General features: G+C 44.8%; 2 protein-coding genes across 2 annotated transcripts in view; one reads left to right on the top strand and one right to left on the bottom strand.

Moving 5' to 3' along the window:
• dos (daughter of sevenless) lies at positions 1–17,818 on the bottom strand. The gene is made up of 7 exons (XM_070535301.1): positions 17,561–17,818; positions 15,330–15,458; positions 13,439–13,598; positions 9,639–11,018; positions 7,782–7,854; positions 7,570–7,660; positions 1–2,544 (listed from the first exon to the last, which is right to left on the bottom strand). Exons 1-7 carry the CDS (start codon positions 17,621–17,623, stop codon positions 2,305–2,307), a joined length of 2,136 nt encoding a protein of 711 aa, XP_070391402.1. The 5' UTR covers positions 17,624–17,818; the 3' UTR covers positions 1–2,304.
• Positions 17,819–17,990: 172 nt separating this feature from the next.
• LOC139057337 (calpain-D-like) overlaps positions 17,991–19,946 on the top strand; it is a 31,525-nt gene continuing 29,569 nt past the window's right edge. Inside the window, exon 1 of the mRNA XM_070535300.1 lies at positions 17,991–18,530. Coding sequence (XP_070391401.1) covers positions 18,295–18,530 — 236 coding nt within the window. The 5' untranslated portion in view covers positions 17,991–18,294. The remainder of the gene's footprint in view (positions 18,531–19,946) is intronic.

Below are 19,946 nucleotides of genomic sequence, written 5' to 3'. Positions count from 1 at the left end.
TTGTGATAATAACCAAACCTTTATTACTTTAACCTGAATAACACTTGTTCATTGTATGTACAAACATCTGAGCATGCAGCAGTAATGTATATAGCATTTCCACAAGAGAGGGCTCCATACAGTCATGAGTGTAACAGCAACATTATATTGTAAAGGCTTAAGTAAATATACTAACTGCAGAGCCATTGAAAATGCAGTCAGAACTTTTGTACACTATAGGTATTAACACCCCGAGCCAAATTTAAAAAAAATTAAATTATGGGGTTTTACGTGCCAAAACCACTTTCTGATTATGAGGCACGCCGTAGTGGAGGACTCCGGAAATTTTGACCACCTGGGGTTCTTTAACGCGCACCTAAATCTAAGTACACGGGTGTTTTCACATTTCGCCCCCATCAAAATGCGGCCCTAAGCCAAATGAACTTTGTTCGAAACACAAGCATTGCATGCACAAATTGCAGTGCATTTTGGCCAGAAATAAGATATTTATGTAGGAAGTAAATCTCTGCTTTAATTAAAAATGTGCAAGGAGCGATCCAAAAGCACCTGGAAACGTGCGGCCTGTGTCGACGGAGACTGGCACGCTACTCCATCTCTACGGTATGAGTAATGAGCTAATCTGAAAGCACTTTTTTTCGTGTATGTGTGTGTATGTGTGTTGGCAAGGACAACAGCATATATTTACATCATGTTCTCTTGCAATGATATGCCGATACTGTTTCACTTTAGCCTGTGATGCACTGCATGAGAATTTGTGGGTGTATTTCCATGCATGCATGCATCAGCTGTACCTGCAGAAAGGCATCTGAAGTGTGCATCTTCCTCTACAGATGTACTCCTTGCCCCCTTAATAACCACTCATAAGTTCAGCAATTGCCCATGGCTTCCTCTCTAAATGCTTGTTTCGACACGTTTCCACATGGTCTCTCCCAGATGTAAACAAATCCTCATGTAAATTCTTTATTCCTTCAACTAAATTGCCACAGCGAATGTGAAACAGCATCAACACACTATTTAAAAAGCACACAAAGTGAGTGAATGTTCTCGACAACTAAAATTTCTACATTAGCTCATAACACATATTAAAGGCACCCTCCAGTGGCGGAGCAGTATACCTCTCTTAAGGCTAGGCCAGCATGTACCCAGGTACATTTGGACCACTCCTTGCATCGATATAAAGATTTCTTAAAGTGCTGTCAACAAGTGCTACACCATGTTCAAGCAACCATATAATTATGGCGATGTCGTCCATTCGTTTCAAGGCACATTCGAGTATATTCACAAACACCACGAGCATGAAATCGATGGCTGATGCCATGCAGCTCACAATGAACATGGTAACAAGTATCACATAGAGCCGGCACAAGAATGACAATGCTGAATGTGCTATTACTGGCAATGGCAACACAGTCACAAGTAAAAGATATGCAACTGACAAACCAACCATGCAGATTTGCTAAAGAAATGGCTGTACAATTGCCCTAACAGATGTCATACTATATACAAGTTGCTTTACAGCAGGCAATGGCATCTGCAATATATGTATAAAAATGCAACTAATGGCAAACTTTCAAATAAATATAAACTCTATAGATTCATTAGTGTTCAACGTACTCACAAAGGCCCTGCTGTAAAATGGCTACTCAACTTCTCCTAAGAAAAAAAATGCAGCAACCAAAACATGACAGATTTTTTTTTCTTTCTGCATGTCTCTCATACAAGTTGACAACTTCACGATAACACAACCTCAACAGCAAATGCAAATACAGTGCCAAGTAAATTGAGTCACAACACACTATTGCTAAAATAAGAGATCGAGTGCTTGATCAGATATGCACATAACTATTACACAGGATCAATGCACTCCAATGTGCAAGCATGGGAAAAATGCAGCCAACCAAGTAGGCAAGCAAGGATGGTGTCGGCTAAACATGCTTCATATCAAAATAGCCCTTGCTTTGACGACACTAAAAAATACAACCTAAACAGGAAAGCATGAATAAGAAATGTTTGGGACAGGGTAACAAACCATCACTACACTTATAACAAGCTATCCCTAGGTTTACTTATGGCACACCCCATTACCTGCGATGTCTGTCATGTGGTCAGCTATTATGCTCCAAAGGGTGCAACTTTCAGGCATACAGGCACGTTTGTTCAGTTGGCTTGAGTGTTTGTTCTGTGGATATCATCGCACATTTTCAGCCTGCTCCTTTCGGTATTTACAACCTTTGATGAGAAGTGTCAATGTGCACTGCAGCTGGCCTCTAATTCACCCTAACAAATGCACTTCGAGGTAACGTTTCACTTGCATGGTTCACCATCCTTGTGACTGCGATAGGACTCTTCAACATCCTGCCGTGTTGTGTTGAAGGCCTTGGTCTTGACAAAATCTACTGTTCTGTAAACAGTGCCAGTTCCACCACCGGTGCGCTGCTCTGGTGATCTTGGGCTTTGTGTTGGCCCTGGATCGGAGTCTAAGTCCAAGTCAAGGTACTGGATCTCTACTTTCTTCTTTGCTCCTGCACTGAGTTGCCTTATGCCCTGCATAAAAACCACCTGTACTTGTAGCAATGCTTTTATCAAATTCATTTTTACATAAGCAAAACGTAAGCACTTACAGATTTCATGTCATGTCGCCACTCATTTAATCGTCCCTTTACCTATCTTAGAAATTTCTATCAATATTTCTATGAACAAGTATTACTTGTCCATGCTATGCTACGATTTTTCTTTTGCTTGTTGGATAACAAAATTGTGTTTAGCAACTCATTTCAAATTATGCAGATGAGATTGGGCACCAATGTATTATATTATTTGGTTGTTTACCTTTTCCCTGTAATAAAATCAGACAATGAAGGATTCACGCAATATTTCACAGTAACATTAAAGGGTCCCTGAAATGGCTTGGACAAATTTCGTTGGTGTGTAGGGCACAGCTACAGTAGAACATTCATAACACATGTGAAGAAGAAGAAGCGCCTCGCGGCACAGCCGCATCGCCAACGCGCGGCTCGTCTCGGCTCGCGCTGTTGATTGCTGGCATCCGTTCTGACAGTGCTTCGGGCTGCTTCGCCGTTCCCGCTTGCTGTGCCGTTACATTAGGAGCCGCCAATAAACCTTTTCTCAATTGGTGGAGGTGCTGGGACTCAAACCCCGTCGCTTGAAACCCTGGAGCTGAGGTCACGAACGCTACCACCCGCCATGACCGACAGCTCCTCCCAAACGGCACCGACGCCACAGTCCGTCACCTGCACCGGCGTTCCACGACAACGGGACCCCAAGGTCTTCAGCGGTGCAGACGACGAAGACGTAGAAGACTGGTTTGCGTCGTATGAACGGGTGAGCGCACACAACAAGTGGGATGATCCCGCAAAGTTAACTCACGTCATCTTTTATCTGGCTGGTGTTGCCCAACTGTGGTTTCACAACCACGAAAGTGACGTGCCCACATGGTCAGTCTTCAAGACAACCTTTACGGAAGTGTTCGGCCGACCCGCTGTTCGCAAGCTCCGTGCCGAACAGCGCTTGCGCGCCCGGGCACAGCAGACGGCGGAAACGTTCACAAGCTACATAGAAGACGTCGTGGACCTTTGTAAACGAGTCAACGCCGCAATGCCCGAAGCTGAGCGAATTCGCCATATACTGAAAGGCATCGATGACGGCGCATTCCAGATGCTCCTAGCCAGGAATCCGCGCACTGTGTCTGAAGTTGTCAGCCTGTGCCAAAGTTACGATGAGTTAAGGAAGCAACGCGCTTCGACTCGGCGTCCTTTGGGAAGCGACGACTTGTTGGCGAGCCTTGACAACATGTACGACCCATCCTCATTCTTTCAGCGGGTCAAGGACTTTGTGCGTGAGGAAGTTGCCCGCCAACTTTCTTTAGTCCCCTTCACTCAGGAGCCCACCTCCCGTCTTCCAAACACGCTCCGCACGCTCATTTCCGAAGAGGTCGCCCAAGTTGTCCCTTCCGCACCCCATCAGCCGCCTGCAGCCGTGAATCTCAACTCTACGCGGGCAGTGCAGCCTGTCGCCACGCCTCTCACCTATGCGCAGCCAGTCCTGCCTGTGGCCGCGCCTCTTACGTACGCGCAGGCGGTACGCAGGCCTCCACCGGCGTCTTTCACGACCCAGTCCCAACCGCTGCCACCGGAAGCCCATGCTACATCTTGGACCGCACCGCGAGCTAATCCTTGGCGGACACCTGACAATCGACCCATCTGTTATTCTTGCTGCGCTCCCGGACACGTCGCCCGATATTGCCGCCGTCGTCCTCAAGCGTTCGGCGACGCCTCGCGGCCCTTCCAGTACGGCAGCCAGCCATTTCGCCAATACGCCGCTCCTTCCCCCCAACCGTATGCTCGTGCTGACATCCCAGAATTTCCTTCGCGTCGCTCGCCATCCCCTCGCCGACGCTCGCTCTCCCCAATGCGTCGGCGACCCGCACCACCTGACCAGGAAAACTGAACGTCGCAGTTCAAGAGGCAAGAACTGCGCCCCATTCGAACTGTCAAAGTCCTCGCGCCTCTCCTGCTAACGTGGTCGAAATTTGTGTAGAAGGTGTTCCTGCATTCGCTCTTGTGGATACCGGCGCAGCCGTTTCCGTGATAGCCGCCAAACTGTGCCGTTCGCTGCGCAAGGTGACCACGCCGCTTTCTGGACTGTCGCTTCGTACGGCAAGCGCGCAGCCCGTCACTCCGCACGCAGCCTGTACTGTACGTGTGCTTATTCACGGCATTGTTTACATCCTCGAATGTATTGTTCTTCCCACCTGCTCGCATGACGTCATCCTCGGATGGGACTTCTTATCCAGTCATAAAGCCGTGATCGACTGCGCACGCGCCGAAGTTGAATTTTCCCCTTGTGACGCACCCTTGGACGAAGATTGCGACCGCCCTCCTAAACTTACCGTGCTCGAGGACACAGATATTCCACCTGGCTCCTTCGCCCTCGTCCCCGTCTTTTGCGATGCCATCGCTGATGCAACGGTCCTCTTCACGCCGTCCGACGTCTTCATGAGCCGTAAATCTCTCCCACTACCCTTCGCGTAAATGTAAATGAAGTGTCTCATATTAGGAGAGCTATGGGCGATTACAAGTTACCCTCCTCCCTAGCCATGCTTTTCCTCCTCAACTCATTTGCAAGCAATAGGGGCTAAGGTCCACCTTCACTGGCTCTGCATCATGATGTGACGTCATGTCATCTACTTTCGGTGTCTTGGAGCCAGCGTTGCGAGTGTTTTGTCGCAGCATCCAATTGCTGCACGAGCAAGGTAATGTGGCAGTATTCCTCCTACGTGAAGCGATAGCCACAAACGCACAGATCCTGGGGACAATCAGATACTGTCAGCCCGATGCGCTGCTGTCACTTCGCTCGCCTGTTGCCTTGCAGAGGGAGGACACGATGATACGGCTTGACGTGTTGCCTATCCCTATATTTGCAGCCCACAATGCAATAAGATCAATTCATGGTGCTCGCAAAAAGAAACCTACAGACCAGCACTGACTGTGCAGCTTGCGTCAGCACGAAACTTGTAACACAAAGCAGACACTTGCTGTGTGCCGGAAAAGCTTGAGCGTAGTGATAAATTGTCATTGTGTACTTTTTTGTATTTTTTTTAGCAAGACAATTGAGCCAATATTCCAACTATTAACCCCCTCCTCCCCAGTGAAACAAGGAGGAGAAAGGGCCGCTTTTGGAAAATATTAGAATGGGAAAATGCCATGCTAGAGGCAATCACGCAAGTGCAGCCACTCACACCCTTATCGCATGGTTTATCATTATGTCATCCTTATTCTTGCACACTAGTCGCACTGAAATGCAAGAGCAGCTTTTTCTATGGAGAATATGACATTTCCAGAACCTAGAGGTGTGACATAATGCTAACACATATCTCTCGCATTTACCACTAAATTGGCCACTGATTTTACCCTTTCTGCATCAAAGATGTTCAACACCCTTAAAATAGTAATAGTATACGCCCCAAAGGGTGCAAACATATTTAAAATTGGATGTCACTATTTCCAATACCACAACCTCTTGTCGCTTATTCTTGCGAGGCAGACGACGCATAGTCCTGCAAGCCTCTGACCTCATGATATCGGGACAAGGCAAAGCCACGTTTAAACACGCACACAGTAAGTGCACATTTCGTTTTTTCTTTTCTTTATAATTTAGCTTATGCACGCCAACACACGATACATTAAATGTAAAGAAAACAATGCTCGTACGACGGGCTTCTAATTAAGTATTACAGATAAATATATAAGCCGGATTACGCTGGGAGAAACAACGCAACTACGCTCGCCAGCAGATCCTCTTGGAAGATCAAATACTTTCTATGTATAAGTCACTTCAAGCTCAAGGCACAGATTTACAAATGATATAAACCTGTGGTGTCGAATCTTCAGCAACTAAAACATCGAAAAGGAGCACAAAAAGCCCGTCATCATGCGATGAGTTGTTGATCAGAAAGAAGAAAGAGAGGGAGATAGGAGGGAGAGAGAGAAAAGAGGGAGAGCGTCAGCCTGATGCATTGCTGCCACACCGTTCGCCTGTCGCTTTGCAGAGGGACATGATGTCGCAGCTTGACATGTCGCCTATCGCTAGATTTGCAGCCCACAATGCAACAAGAGCGATTCATGGTGCTCGCAAAAAGAAACCTACAGGCCAGCACTGACTGCACAGCTTGCATCAGCATGAAACATGTTACACAAAGCAGACGCTTGCTGTGTGCCAGAAAAGCTTGAGTGTAGTGATAAACTGTCATCATGTACTTTTTTTGTGTAATTTTTTTAGCAAAACAACTGAACCAATATTCTAAATAATATGAAAAACATTTGTTCACCATAAATTTGGAAAAATTACTGCTGACGCAATGTCAGTAGCCAATCGGATGGCTCGCTCGAATGACGTCGCGCGCCCCTGCTGCACTGCAGATGACGGGGCAGCTGAAAACTCCGGGGTGCGGTGCAGCTGCCATTGGTAGCAACAGTGGCGTAGCAACAGGGGGGGCTGTGGGGCCGTGGGCCCCGGGTGCACGGGGCCAGTAGGGAGGGGGGGGGTGTCATATACGTCTGAAGACACCCGAAAATTGTCGATATCCTCGCCTTCCTCGACTACACCCGGGGGGGAGGGGGTGACAGAAGTGCTAAGGGCCCCGGGTGCCAGAAGACCTAGCTACGCGACTGGGTAGCAAAGTACATATTTAAAACCTTATATTAAATTACGTGCTTCATGCAGAGCACATGAGTGTGGCACTTAATGATCAGAGGGACCTACCCTAATGACTCGGCATGTTTCTACAAGTTCATCAAAATCGTTTCAGGGACCCTTTAATAGTAAACCACATAGTATGCAAGACATATTTCTAATTGGCACATTAGTGCATACAAAGGGAAAAAAAAAAATCTATAGTTGTAGGTCAAGAAACCTTGGCTATTTTTATTTTATTTTATCGCTTCTTAGCTACTTCACAAGGTGCTAGAATTTGTGATGAACAACACAGCATACAACCAAAGGAGACCAACATCACTGAGCAAATGGTCCAGAAGTGCTGAAAACACATACCGGGTCATCGTTTGTGGAGTTTCGTCGGCTACTGCTAGCATTTGACCAGCTATCTTCATCAGGTGCCAGCAAGTCACCCTTACTTCTCTGCCTGCACATAAGGAGGAAAGAAAAAGGAAAAAAAAAGGAAAAAGAATCAGTTGAAGGAAACAGAAAAAGTATATAAATAAAACTGTACTATGTATGCAAATTAAAGCAGATGTTCCCTGTACCTTGGCCTGCTGGGAGTGGTGTGGCTGCGGCTTCTGTTCGCAGGAGGAGGAGCTAGAGGAAACACATGGCCACCTGGAACATGCAGATTGGTTTACTACCAGTGTACACACACTACTAACCGGACTTTCAGGCTCTTCAAACAAGCATACCAATTATTGAACACAATACATGTAGTACAGGTAACGTTTCCGAAACATGGCAGCTATGAAATTTTTCTGGCTCCTGCAGCTGCCTACAGACCATGTGGCCCGCAAGAGTACAGCCTCAGAGGAAACGTTGCTTGGGTGTGGATTTGGGCACCACCTATAGAACAGCCAATACTGACAGGAGACAAAACAGATATTCGAACCTTGATATAAGGAATTTAGAATTATTGGACATAAATAACTGAATATAGAATGTTTATAGCCAATATTTTATAGTTCTAGAATGTTTGTAGGCAGACAGAAAATTAAGCTGAAAATTCAGTGCGTGAAATTTGTGACACCTAATATTAAAGGAAGTCGGATACTACACTCGCTTCCTGCACAGTCACCAAAGTTCAGAAAAAAAGTGCAATAGCTCGACTACATAACTGAATGCCTAGTCAACTATGCTAATCAAACAGGCAAGTGCAGTCAACATTGCGAAAACAATGTAATTTACACACAGTGTTGCTTCATATGCATATAAAATCTTACAAACTGACTAGTGACCTTGAGCAACTGAGTGCTAAAATAGTGGCAGGAGCCATCACAGTCAAGAAAATAGCAATGTGCGTGGACGACAATCGCACCATGTTTATTATACCTGTTTATCCTCAGTGATTCAGCACTTCTTCATGGCACCAGCATGCTGGCTGCCACTCTTAAGGCATCAATGTCTTATTCTAACTTTAATGCACAGATTTTAAGGACAAGCACTGCACTAAGTGCCACATCACAGTGACAACTTCTTAGTGACAAGTTTTATCTTGAGTGCTACTTACCATGCTAACAGCATTTGCACTAATATCTATGGAGAATTATATAAAACTTGATGTGTGCAATAAAAATCGTTTCCACTCCAGTTCCCCGGGTAGCTTTAGGTTTCACAAGTGAAACTGGGCACACGGCTTTCAATGGACCCAAGTTGCATGGAATATTTTGCATGCTGCACTGTATGTAAAAAAATATTTTGAAGAGGATTTCAAAATATTTTGAATGATCAACAGCGATTCTGAACTGGCTTGAGACAATGAACTCTTATGTTTACTATGTTGCCCTTTAAGAAAATAACAAAACAGCATTTCTTTTTTAATAGCAGTTTTAGAGCACAAAGCTCAACAAGAAAAACTTGGAACAGTGGCATGAACTAACAATCATTTCAAATCAGAACAAACACTGCCGCATTTATAGCTGCACGTGGTCGAAGATAAAAAACAATTTCAGCCGTAAACACATGGCACCTTGTCAGTCCCCTCTTTCTCTCCTCTTTCTGTCTAATATCTCTTTCTCATCAAAAAACAGATATAGATATTATCATATATCATTTTCCAGCATTCTCTACGTAAGGTCTATTTCTTTCAGTGACAGTACAATAGTGCAAATGCATAGTAGTACAACAGACGTGCAAGTCCTTTCAATGGTACAGATGCCCTCACATATCTCTCTCTCCCCTCGCATAGGCCTTAACAATATGTACCACTTTCCAGCCTGTCATCTACATGCCTGATAATAGTGGTTCTTCAAACTATGCGGTGCAGAAACATTAGAAAGCATGCACTGCCCAATTTACTGAGTTGTTGATCTTCAATGTAACAACCATCCAACAATGCAAACGAATTAGCCCCAATTGCCACCTTTATAATACATCAGTAAGAGGCAAGATGGGCCCACCTGGTGAGGTACCTTCAGTTGAAGCTTTTCTTGGCTTCAGGCCACGGTTTATGGCAGGTGGCACAGCAGTGAGGTTGGGTGTACCTGGACTAGTAGAGGAGACATTGGCGTAGGCACCAGGGGGCATCTGTTGCACCTCTGCCTCATCCTTTGCCACAAACTCTGTGAATGATGGCTTGTACTCGTAGTTGAAGACATTTTCCCTGCTACTGAATGTCCCTACAGGAGCATTGCAGTAAGCATGTTTCCGCGAACCTGGTGCTGCTGGGGCAGGGACTGATAAGCTTAAGCCATCAGGACTCAGTGAGGACTTTGGAAAATCATATGTCTCGTCCAGCGAGAGGCGTGGAGGAAGCGGGATGCCACTGGATGTCGTTCTAGGCACTGGTTCTGCTGACCTCGGCAGGTCGTACAGCTCATACGGTCCCCTGGATGGTGCCGCAGGAACGTCGTAAGCCTCGTGTCGCAGCACAGGCTGTGGACACGGAGGAACACTGTAACCATCACGCATTCCACCAGCCGAACGTGGCACATCGTACGAGTCCTGCTGCAACATTCGTGGTGGCTGTGAGGGAGGTGGAGGCACGTCATAACAACTGGCCACTGGCCGGATCCGGATGTTGGGTGGTTTTGGTGGCCGTGGAGGTATGACTTCATCGCCTGTGATGTCTACCGCACTGCCTGCATTTTGGGAGGCAGAGGAGGGCCGTGTGGCAGATGGCCGGTCATAGGACTCTTCGGTAGCATCCTGCCTGGTAAGTGGTGCAGGAGGCACTGCCATTCCAGCACGCCCCGCTTTACGCAGAGTAAGGCCAGCCCTGCCAAGGGTATCGCCATTGTACACATTACTGCTCTGAGAGGCAGCCGGCTCAACGACATCTTCCCGACTGCTCGTAGGTCGCAGTGGAGGCACAGGGTCATAGCTAAATGCTTGGCTACTGGTAGCCATTCCTGGCAGTGAAGAGTCTTTTGGATATGTGTTCCAGTTGACCTTAGGGGCTGGTACAGTGGAGTCGAGAAGACTGGCACCCCTCAGTTCACGCATGGGCTTCTCCGGAGGCCGTGGCATTCGGCACATGGCATCCATAACAGGATCTGGAGATGTTCTGCCTGTGCTGCATCGAGGGGTGTCATAAAAATCGACCAGTTGAGTCTCGGGACATGACTGTGGAAGCCCATTACCGACAGGCTTTCCAGTAATGCATTCACTGATAGGAATATATGGATTAGAGTCATCGTTTGAAAGGCTACTTGGATGGTCAGCAGCTGCAGAGAGTGGGGGTGGTGCAAGCTCTGCAGGAGTTGGACTTTCATCACTTGGCAAAGACTGTTTGGGAGGTTCTGATGATGGCTCAGCTTGTGCTTCTTCCGAGGCGCCTTCTGTGGTTTAAAAGAATTGCGCAAGGACAAGAAAGTCAAGTTGTCATTCCAAGTTCCACAAGAGAGGCATGTTGGCTTGATGTTGGCATACAGTAGAAGAGAAAAAAAAATCCAACAAGCTATGTGACATATATATCTAATTAAACGTACTTAAATAGCTTTAGATAGTAGTTGAGCATATGAATGGCCAGTCAAAAATTGCGTCTCCATTTCTGTGCCGGGGATGCAATTGGGTTTCCATAACCATAAATACAGCATAACAGGCATAATACAGCATAACCATACAGCAGAAGTATACAGCTGCAGTGAGAACCAGAAGCAAGAGTTGTTTGTTGACCTGAAGATGAAACAGACCATGCACTCCCAAGCAGTAAAACTGGGGTACATGGCCTGCAAACCTGTGGAAATACTAACACAGTGCTGCTTTTAACAAATGAGGCTCAAACAGGAAAATTCAAATCGGAATGGAATATCACAATATTAAAGTAAAGGACATATTAGTGTGTGTGACAGCTTTAATGTGCAGTACACTGTACAATTATGGGGAAAATTAATGACACCCTTAAGCGAAACCAGTCCACGAAATTTTCATTGTGTGTCCTTGTTTAACTATTTAAGCCATGGACGAGTCTCTCAGTTACAATTTCTTTTACAATAATGTTTCGAGGACGAGTCTGTCTCGTCCACATGTTTAACCGCTCTTTTTAAGTTCCAGTAATGAGCCAGGCTGGTTCAATCCATTTTTACCTTCTGGGAGTTCCCTCTTTGGCCGCTAGGGGGCCTAGACTCCTTTCATAAGGTTCGCTTAGTAGAGACATTAAAAACATGCCAGTCACGTGCTGCTGCGCCCATCATGAAAGTGCGGCTTATATTTAGTTGAGTCGTCAAGCCCCAAAGTTCATTTGCTTCTGCATGAAAGCACTGACCGTGATGGAAGTATTTTTAGTGCTGTAGACACATCCGAACACTCTGATGTCACCAACTACGATGATAGTTTTGATATGGCATTGCAGTGAACAAAGTTAGAAGGATGGAAACTTCTGCCAGCGCCTCCTCATTTTACATTTCATGTACTATTTGCAGACAAAAGTTGTGAATTTACTACACCCATATATATATATATATATATATATATATATATATATATATATATATATATATATATATATATACTGAACCTGCAAAAAATTTGCTATCCAGATGTGCAATAAAAAAAAATTCATTTTCTGAACACATTTTGGGATTTTTCGTCAGCACAAAGGTTAAGCTAAGCTGCAGGAAATTTTGTTTGTCCATGACAGCATATGACATGGTATGTCACATAGTTGTCTCACCTGTTTAAATGTTGACGGGCTACAAAAAAGTGGAGGCATTCAGAGCAGACATACACGAGTGGTATTCTCAAGTGATCACTTTCGGGAGATAGTTTCATATTGTCACAGGACTTGGTACCAGGTGCATATACAACTGACAGCGTTTCCGGCACTGTGCCAAGCACACTATCTGGCACGGTGCCAGGAGTGCCGTAAACCATTTACTTCAATGCGTCCGGTCCGAGCCTCGCAAAAGTGAATCCACCTACGAAAGTGGTTGCCCGAGAATACCGCCCCAAAACTGCTAACTTCAATGCATGGCTTTTTTTTTTAATGGGGCTCGATTATACTATTTGTACATAGATAACGCTCAGGAAAAAAAAGGTGCCATGTGCACACTAAACCACATAAAAATTATACTAGTTATTTTTCAAACAAGGATAACAATGATGACAAAATCAGAGAAGACAACGCCAACCTTAAAAAAGATGTGATCCTTGGCTGGCTTTCCATTGCAGCACATATGGGTGTAAGCCCCCATTACCAAAGTTCTATGTTGTGTCACAACACAGAAATACTAATACGAGGGTGATTATTTAAGACAATAGCAAGATTGGGTCCTGTGTGCATGAGAAAGCAATCACTATACATGTCTAGAAAGAGAATAACCATCTTTTAATGCCATTAAGTGTATGCACAGGAGTAGGAAACAATATTATTTTAATGTATGCACAGCACGTTTGATCCTTCGTGAAGATTACCGATGTTGACCTGTACATCTACAGACACGTGCAATATGAACTGCAACACCGGTGCCCATGGTCAAAGGGGCTCCAAGACTGTACGGCTGCGCAGACACAGGGTAAGTTCCAGACCTAAACACAGCTTCAATTAGCGGTATTTATTAAACCTCTATTTCCCATGTCAGGGTCGTCGCGCAGCCCTGGAGCCCCTTTGACTACGAACGAGGGTGATGCAAGTCATATTGCACGTGACCGTACATGTGTATTTGTGTCCTGTTTCAAATAAGGTTATTTACCAAACTTAACATTTCTCAGAGTAAACCATCACATCAACAAGGCCAAACCTCTATTCTCACTGCCTCACCTGTTTCAACCCGCATGCGTAGGCCGCAGACCTTACAGATGCAGTCCACCCAGTTATTCATGATCGCTTCTGAATCAGCCACAAGATAGTATGTTCGCTTCGACGTCTTTATGTCGAACATGTACTTGGACTTTGTCACCACCTCCAGCTCAGCATCCACCTGAAGGCCACACACATTAACAACTTTCACAAGTGTTTTTTGACAAATACTTGGAGCACATAGACTGCATCAGCTAAACAAAAACCCAACCAAGCAGGTATTCAGTTCTATTGCAGAGGAAAGTGCCAATAAGTGCTACACATAGCTATGTCCCATAATGTGTCAGAAAGGCTCTGAAGGAAAGTAGCAAACAGAATCCCAAACACAAATGCACTCATGTCAGGTTTTAGGTATACATATCCAAAAGCAAATTTTTAGAAGCTTAATAGCAATTATTAGCACAATTTATAATGTCCAATACAGTAAAAATTTATCAAAAAAAAGGAAAAATAAATACTCCGTCTACAATGTGCTATCTTTAACAGCATATTCACCTAAACACATTCTATATTCTACTAAGGCTAATGCTTACAATACTGGGTCACAATAATGTAAAACTATTCCGCTTTGATACTAGAAGGGAAACTTGGGCGAGTTGGTAGTATAACTCATGTTTTGGAAAGTAACAGCACTAAACAGACAAGAACATAGGCAAAGAAGAACAATTTTCTTCTTTGCGTAAGTCCTTGTCTGTTTAGCACTCTTACTTTCCAAGCAATCTATACTACTTTGAATTTATTCCACAGCTGCCATTAGCCCTCCATGATTGGTCAAAATTTTCCGGGAAATGTGCACTTTGCTTGTCTGTCAGGCAAAATGGGCACTGCCTTCAAAAATTTGAACCAATCACAGAGGGCTAATTATGGATGTGGAATGAGTTCAAAATGGAATACATTTATGTTATCACGACCCTGACCGTCACATTCTCGGATTAAATAATAAAAATGTTCAACTCTCATTTGAGGTCTTGAATCACATACTCTGATATTTTTGTAAAACCTTCAGTCTCCAAAAAACACACCTACGAGGTTTGCAAGATGTTTTTAGTAAAATTTCGGAAACCCTTCTAGTACACAATCTTTAACAAATATTAGGTCTTGATAGCCTTGTAATTTATGAGAACAAGCAAGAAATGCCATTTAGTTTACTATTCTTATCATCTATGAGCCATGCTGCAGCATTGTAGCATGTCTGTCATAATGGTACACATGCAAACAGCAGTGCACATGTTAAACATGGCAATATTAGCACACTTGTCTACGTGAGGACAAGTGTTAGCAGTAACTGCACCAAGAACCTCAGAATATGCAAAATGTTCTCTCGGACACTGATGCACAGCCCTTGTAAAATGTTTTAGACTCAGTGGACATCTATGGCAGCACAGTTTTGAACCTTTTCACTAAGAGAAAGCACCGTACCTGACTGCAAATGTGTCCAAAACATAGGAGGCAAGTAAAAAAAGTTACCTTCACGACTTTGCTGTGTCAAATTATGGTGGTTGCACACAAGTACAGTGTTCAAAAGTACAAAGCGAAATATGCAAGTATGTTGCTGCTGGCTGTTTTAAGCACTGTGCACTGCTTTCTTTGAGATATGCTGCTTGATACTGAACCATTCTGCACTCAGGCATAAGTCAACGAACATGAACAGGAAAAAAAAGAACAGTACATAAAGGCCAAAACTTTCAAATGCACAGATACAAGCTTGCCAACAGTTCTGAAACAAGCACACAGTTCATTTTTTTTTCGATTGCACATGCGTTGGCTGCCAAATTATTTTATACATTTTGCTACAGATCCGACATTCCTCAAATGATTGCAGTCGATTTAGTAGTACAAGAGGTTTGCCCACCTGGTCACACTGGTCAAGATCAATGGTGCCTTTTAGCTTCCTGTAGGTCTGGTCTGTGTAGTACTCTAGAACATACTGCTGCGGAACTTGGCCGGATGGTCGCAGGACAAACCATCGTCGCCTCCATTTCTGTAAGAAGGGAGGTCACACAAAGACCACCATTAAGTTGTTAAGCAAGGGTAATTGAGCAGACGCAGCTGGTCCCTTTTCTTACTGACGCTGTTGCTCTAAACATGCTTCTTCATTGCAACCAACCTGCTACATCTACCATCTGCATGAATTGAAGCATGGACAGAAAAAAGCCAATCAGAATGCAAATAAAGCACAAGTACATGGGAGTGCAATATTCAATCACTATGCTGCTTATTTTGAGCATGGTGTAGTCTCAAATGTACATTTTGTAGTTTGAACCAAGCAACCATTACAAATAGAGGCGAACCTGGAAGTACAACACGTTTTAGTTGTCTTTCACTTGTTCACATTTAGATTTATTTTGTTAGTGCAAAGGACTAAACCGGAAGTGAAAAACTTATAAAGTATTTTTCTTTTCGTATGCTCACATGTGAACTTTTCATATCTCCTGTGACGAAACCATATCGCATAGCATTACCATGCAAACCAAGAATAAAAATTTGACATGAGAAGCAGCTGTGTTCTGTCTCTATCGGTTATTTTTGGTTTTACAGTAAAAACTTTCATTGTGTAATTGACGCAACATATCTGTCATGTTCATAGTGTGACAGCTACTGTTTGAAAAAGGAACAAAATGTGTGATGTGACTTAGCAGGGCTATGCACAAAGCTGCAATCAGCATTTTAATTTTATGCACTTTGCTAATTCTTTAATGTATAATGAAAAAATAATTTACTGTAGCACATGTTGATGAACAGTTACAGCAATAACGCACAAGGCAAAAAGTAATGGATAGTACAAAAAATTAGAAGAAGCAACATAGCGCAGACACCCATCACTATTTATAGTCTCTCATGCTGTTTAGCATGCTAGAGTACTGTTGACCACCTCGTCAAACTTTTAGCAACAAATGTCTCGCTCATCTTGCGTATCTGCCAGTTCACCATTCATGCTGCCTAATTGTCGAGTAGAGGCTACTGAATGTTTAATGAAATTAGATGTACCTGATCTGGAAGTCTGCCTAGGGATTTTAAACTTTGGAATATCTTTAAATTTAAAACAACATGTTACATTGTATGGTTCAATGTTACTTCATGCTTGTATGCACAATATTCTGTAACAAAATCTGTTACTAAAGACAAAAGGAAACACCCAAAAGCAATTATTGGAAAGGGTAAAAACACGAAATGGAACAACGCAGTACACAACGCCTTTATAATTATGCTTCCTTTTTCTCCGATTGTGAAAATGTATGTGAGCAAATGTGTAAATGGCAGCACTTACACGGGCACGGAGTGCTGGTGAAATGCTTTTGGAGGCTTATATCAGTAGCCGCGAATAGGCCGTTGCGCCCACGGCGCGTCGCCAGATTGCCACCATACAGTTCCGCTTTGATACAGTCTTATCAGGAAGGCACTTATTGTTCCCTCTCGGCCCTTTGCCGACGTTTCCGTGCGCCGAACTCGCTCACATGCTTTCTTTTCCAGTTATTCCTCACAAGTTATTCCTTACAATTCTACATCTTACGCAATGAAGGAAAATATATGAAGCTCCCGAATACATGGATTTTCTTTTTCTTGCTCGATCAGCCGATGACAACCAGTCTGTCATTTGTTGTCACGTAATAACAGAGCGGCGCGCGCACTGAACATTTTGTTGCAGACTCCCTTATTACTGCGTTGTTCTGTTTACAACATACACAAGATAACTGGCATGAGTAGCTAACGATCGGCAGCTCGGCTACAACCACATGTAGAATTACGTCGAACAGCTGACGTGACCGCCACAGAACTGCGCGAGCTCACTACCGCGATGAGTCAGAGATGTACAGTACATGTATGTGACGGTAACTTCAAGGTAAACGAGGTGCTCGTCAAACAATACAAAGCGTAGACGACGAAAGGACGACCTACACGCGAACGAAACAGAACGGGCCGACCGAAACCCAGACGTGTTGATGTACCGCTCTCCCCCAACAGACCGATGACACTGAAGAGGGGTCAGTTGTTTCAACACACCACGAAGACAGCACTTGAAAAAGCAAAGCGTAGACAATGGCTGGTACGGGCAAAAACATCCTGCTACCGCGGATAGCTTACCGCACGTCGGATCCTGCGCTCCGGCGGCGATTTCACAAGCCATCCTTCGTAGACAACCTCCATGGCACCGTTTTGGGTGCGAAGACACTTGTTCCTCTTGAGCTTCCTAAGATCGATCGTTGGTGTAAGTGAAAAGGATCGAAGTGCGCATGAAATTCATCATCGAAGCACTGTCACGCGTCTTATTGGCTCCGTGAGGCCACGTTACTGCGCGTTTAACTACGACTCGATCCGTCCGTACGGTCCCGCAAACCTACCCCTAGCCCGCCTCGCCCCCTCTGATGCATCATGCCGGAAGTCATCACGCACGCACACCCGTTTGCTCTCGACAGTTTTCCTTGTACTTCACATCTCTGAAAATAAATGTTCGAGCAATCATTTCTGTGGTCATTAGCGCAAATTTTGGGCAATATTTTGTGCACTGAGTCAAAATACGAGAAGAAAATAGGAACAGCGGGCGCGAAGCCGTCTATCGTGCACTGGGTGAACTAACGTGCCAGCGATTTGCTGTGATTGCTGTGATGTGCTAGCGACGCGCACAGAACCAGAACCAAATCAACAAGGATCTGCTGCTGTGTAATCCTTGACTGTTGTCGAGTAGCCCTAAGATTGCAATGATCCGGAGAATGTGGGCCCCGTTCAGTTACTGTATCCGCGGTCGTCGGAAACTGAAGCCACTTTCTTAGTTAATTTCGTACTCGCTACACGACGCGCAGTCTGGTCGTAAATGCGCGATGGGCTCCAACGCTTCCGTATTGCAATGGCACTGCAAAAACTGTACCTCCATAAACCCGACAGACAGCGGATCCTGCATACGCTGCGGCGCAAGTCGAACGGTGCCCGAAGACGACGATGCATCCAGGGAACCATTGCCCCAAAACTCCAAGGACGGGTCTTCGAAATTCACTCTAACATCACGTCGAGTGGAGAGCCGAGTGGAGCCTGGAGCGTTTTCTGTTGCTCCTGAAAGGTAATCCGTAATGTAGTGCTTCGAACCTGCATGCGGTCCAGCATGACTGTGTTTTCAAGAGAAATAAATAAAAGATACAGCAAACAAATTGCACATTCCATAAACGTTGTATATGAGAAATCCAGTGCATGTTATTTCTGTTGCAGTTAATCGGTCTGTTGAATGGCAGATTAAGCACGCACTACGTTTGCGATGGGCACAGGTAGTTACATACACTGCTGAGCAGCAGCTGGGTTAGCTTGGAAGCTGAATGGATTAGCGGTCCAAATCGCCTATGTGCTATTATCTCTAAGCACATCGCCAAGGCTATTTATATATTGCACTTTGTGTATTCTAGCGAAGCAGAGTGCGCACGCACAGTCAACACGAACGTAACTTTTATTTCTATATAATTTTTTAACCGTGAACAATTTGTCAAAGGCACCCGTAGTAGCATGCGCGCTTGCCGTAGTCGGCTTATTGATCGTGCACCGTGAATCGCAGCATTTAAACTTGGGGAAACAGCACTCAGGCACATGTAGTATAGCCCGTCGAACAAGGCACATAAACGAAAAGTGTTCGGCAAGAAGCACGCGCGAGACGCGGAGCGGATCGATTGTGCGTCACAGCTGATCAACTTACGAGGGTTTCGAGTCTCCTCTGTTTTGTTGCCTCCCGAATGCTTGGCGCCGTGCTGCGAAGCGTTTTGGTGCTGCGTGCCTTTTTTTCTGCACTCTCTTCAGGGATGCACACCAGAGAACGGGCTTAACTAACTTTGCGCAGTTCAAATCGACGAGTTCCGTGATAAAAGGCGGCTATCCTCACCCACGCCGTATCCACCAACCGCGACACTGCGTGTATCTGTTTTTGGCTTTTCCCGACGCCGGTACGAGCGGTATCGTCGCCGCGTCGGCGCGACCGAAGGACACGATGCATGCGTCAACCGACGACGAGCGGGTTGTAACAGGACGGCAACGCCGCCTACGCCCACTTAAGAGCGCTGCGCTTCACGCAAACGTAGAAACACGCGCCTACGCTAAATCTACTATCAACTGAACCGCATATCAAACCGTAGTTTGCACGAAAGAGCTTTTACCTGCTCTTCCAAATTCGGTTGATGAACCCTTATTTTTGACGAGAGCAGCGTGTTTTATAGAAGCAACTTCTCCAATGCCTCTAAAGCACTTAGTCTTTTGAAAAACACATAACAATGCAGTATGCTTGGGGCACTCATTATTGTCTGTGGTCTGCCAATATTTTCTGGTGTCGAGTCTGACATTTCTAATCACCATTTTGACAGTGCAGGCGCCAAAGCTATGATCCCTAAAATAGAGACCGTACCGACACATTCAAAGGTTGCCAGCGACAGAGTCCTACTCTTTGACTCATGGTGTCATGAGTACATCACTGCAAAAAATGAATAATTAAATAATTATT

This window comes from Dermacentor albipictus, chromosome 3 (genome assembly GCF_038994185.2).
Source record: "Dermacentor albipictus isolate Rhodes 1998 colony chromosome 3, USDA_Dalb.pri_finalv2, whole genome shotgun sequence".
In the NCBI taxonomy this organism is placed as follows: domain Eukaryota; kingdom Metazoa; phylum Arthropoda; class Arachnida; order Ixodida; family Ixodidae; genus Dermacentor; species Dermacentor albipictus.
The sequence above is the reverse complement of the archived record's forward strand: the minus strand, read 5'-3'. Positions and strand labels throughout refer to the sequence as shown.

Coding starts and splice junctions, on each gene's coding strand:
- dos (XM_070535301.1), bottom strand. CDS start 17,623: ATGGAGGTTGTCTACGAAGGATGGCTTGTGAAATCGCCGCCGGAGCGC. Junction 11,019..13,438: donor ACGCATGCGGGTTGAAACAG/GTGAGGCAGTGA, acceptor TTTAAACCACAG/AAGGCGCCTCGGAAGAAGCA. Junction 2,545..7,569: donor ACTCCACAAACGATGACCCG/GTATGTGTTTTC, acceptor GTTTTTATGCAG/GGCATAAGGCAACTCAGTGC.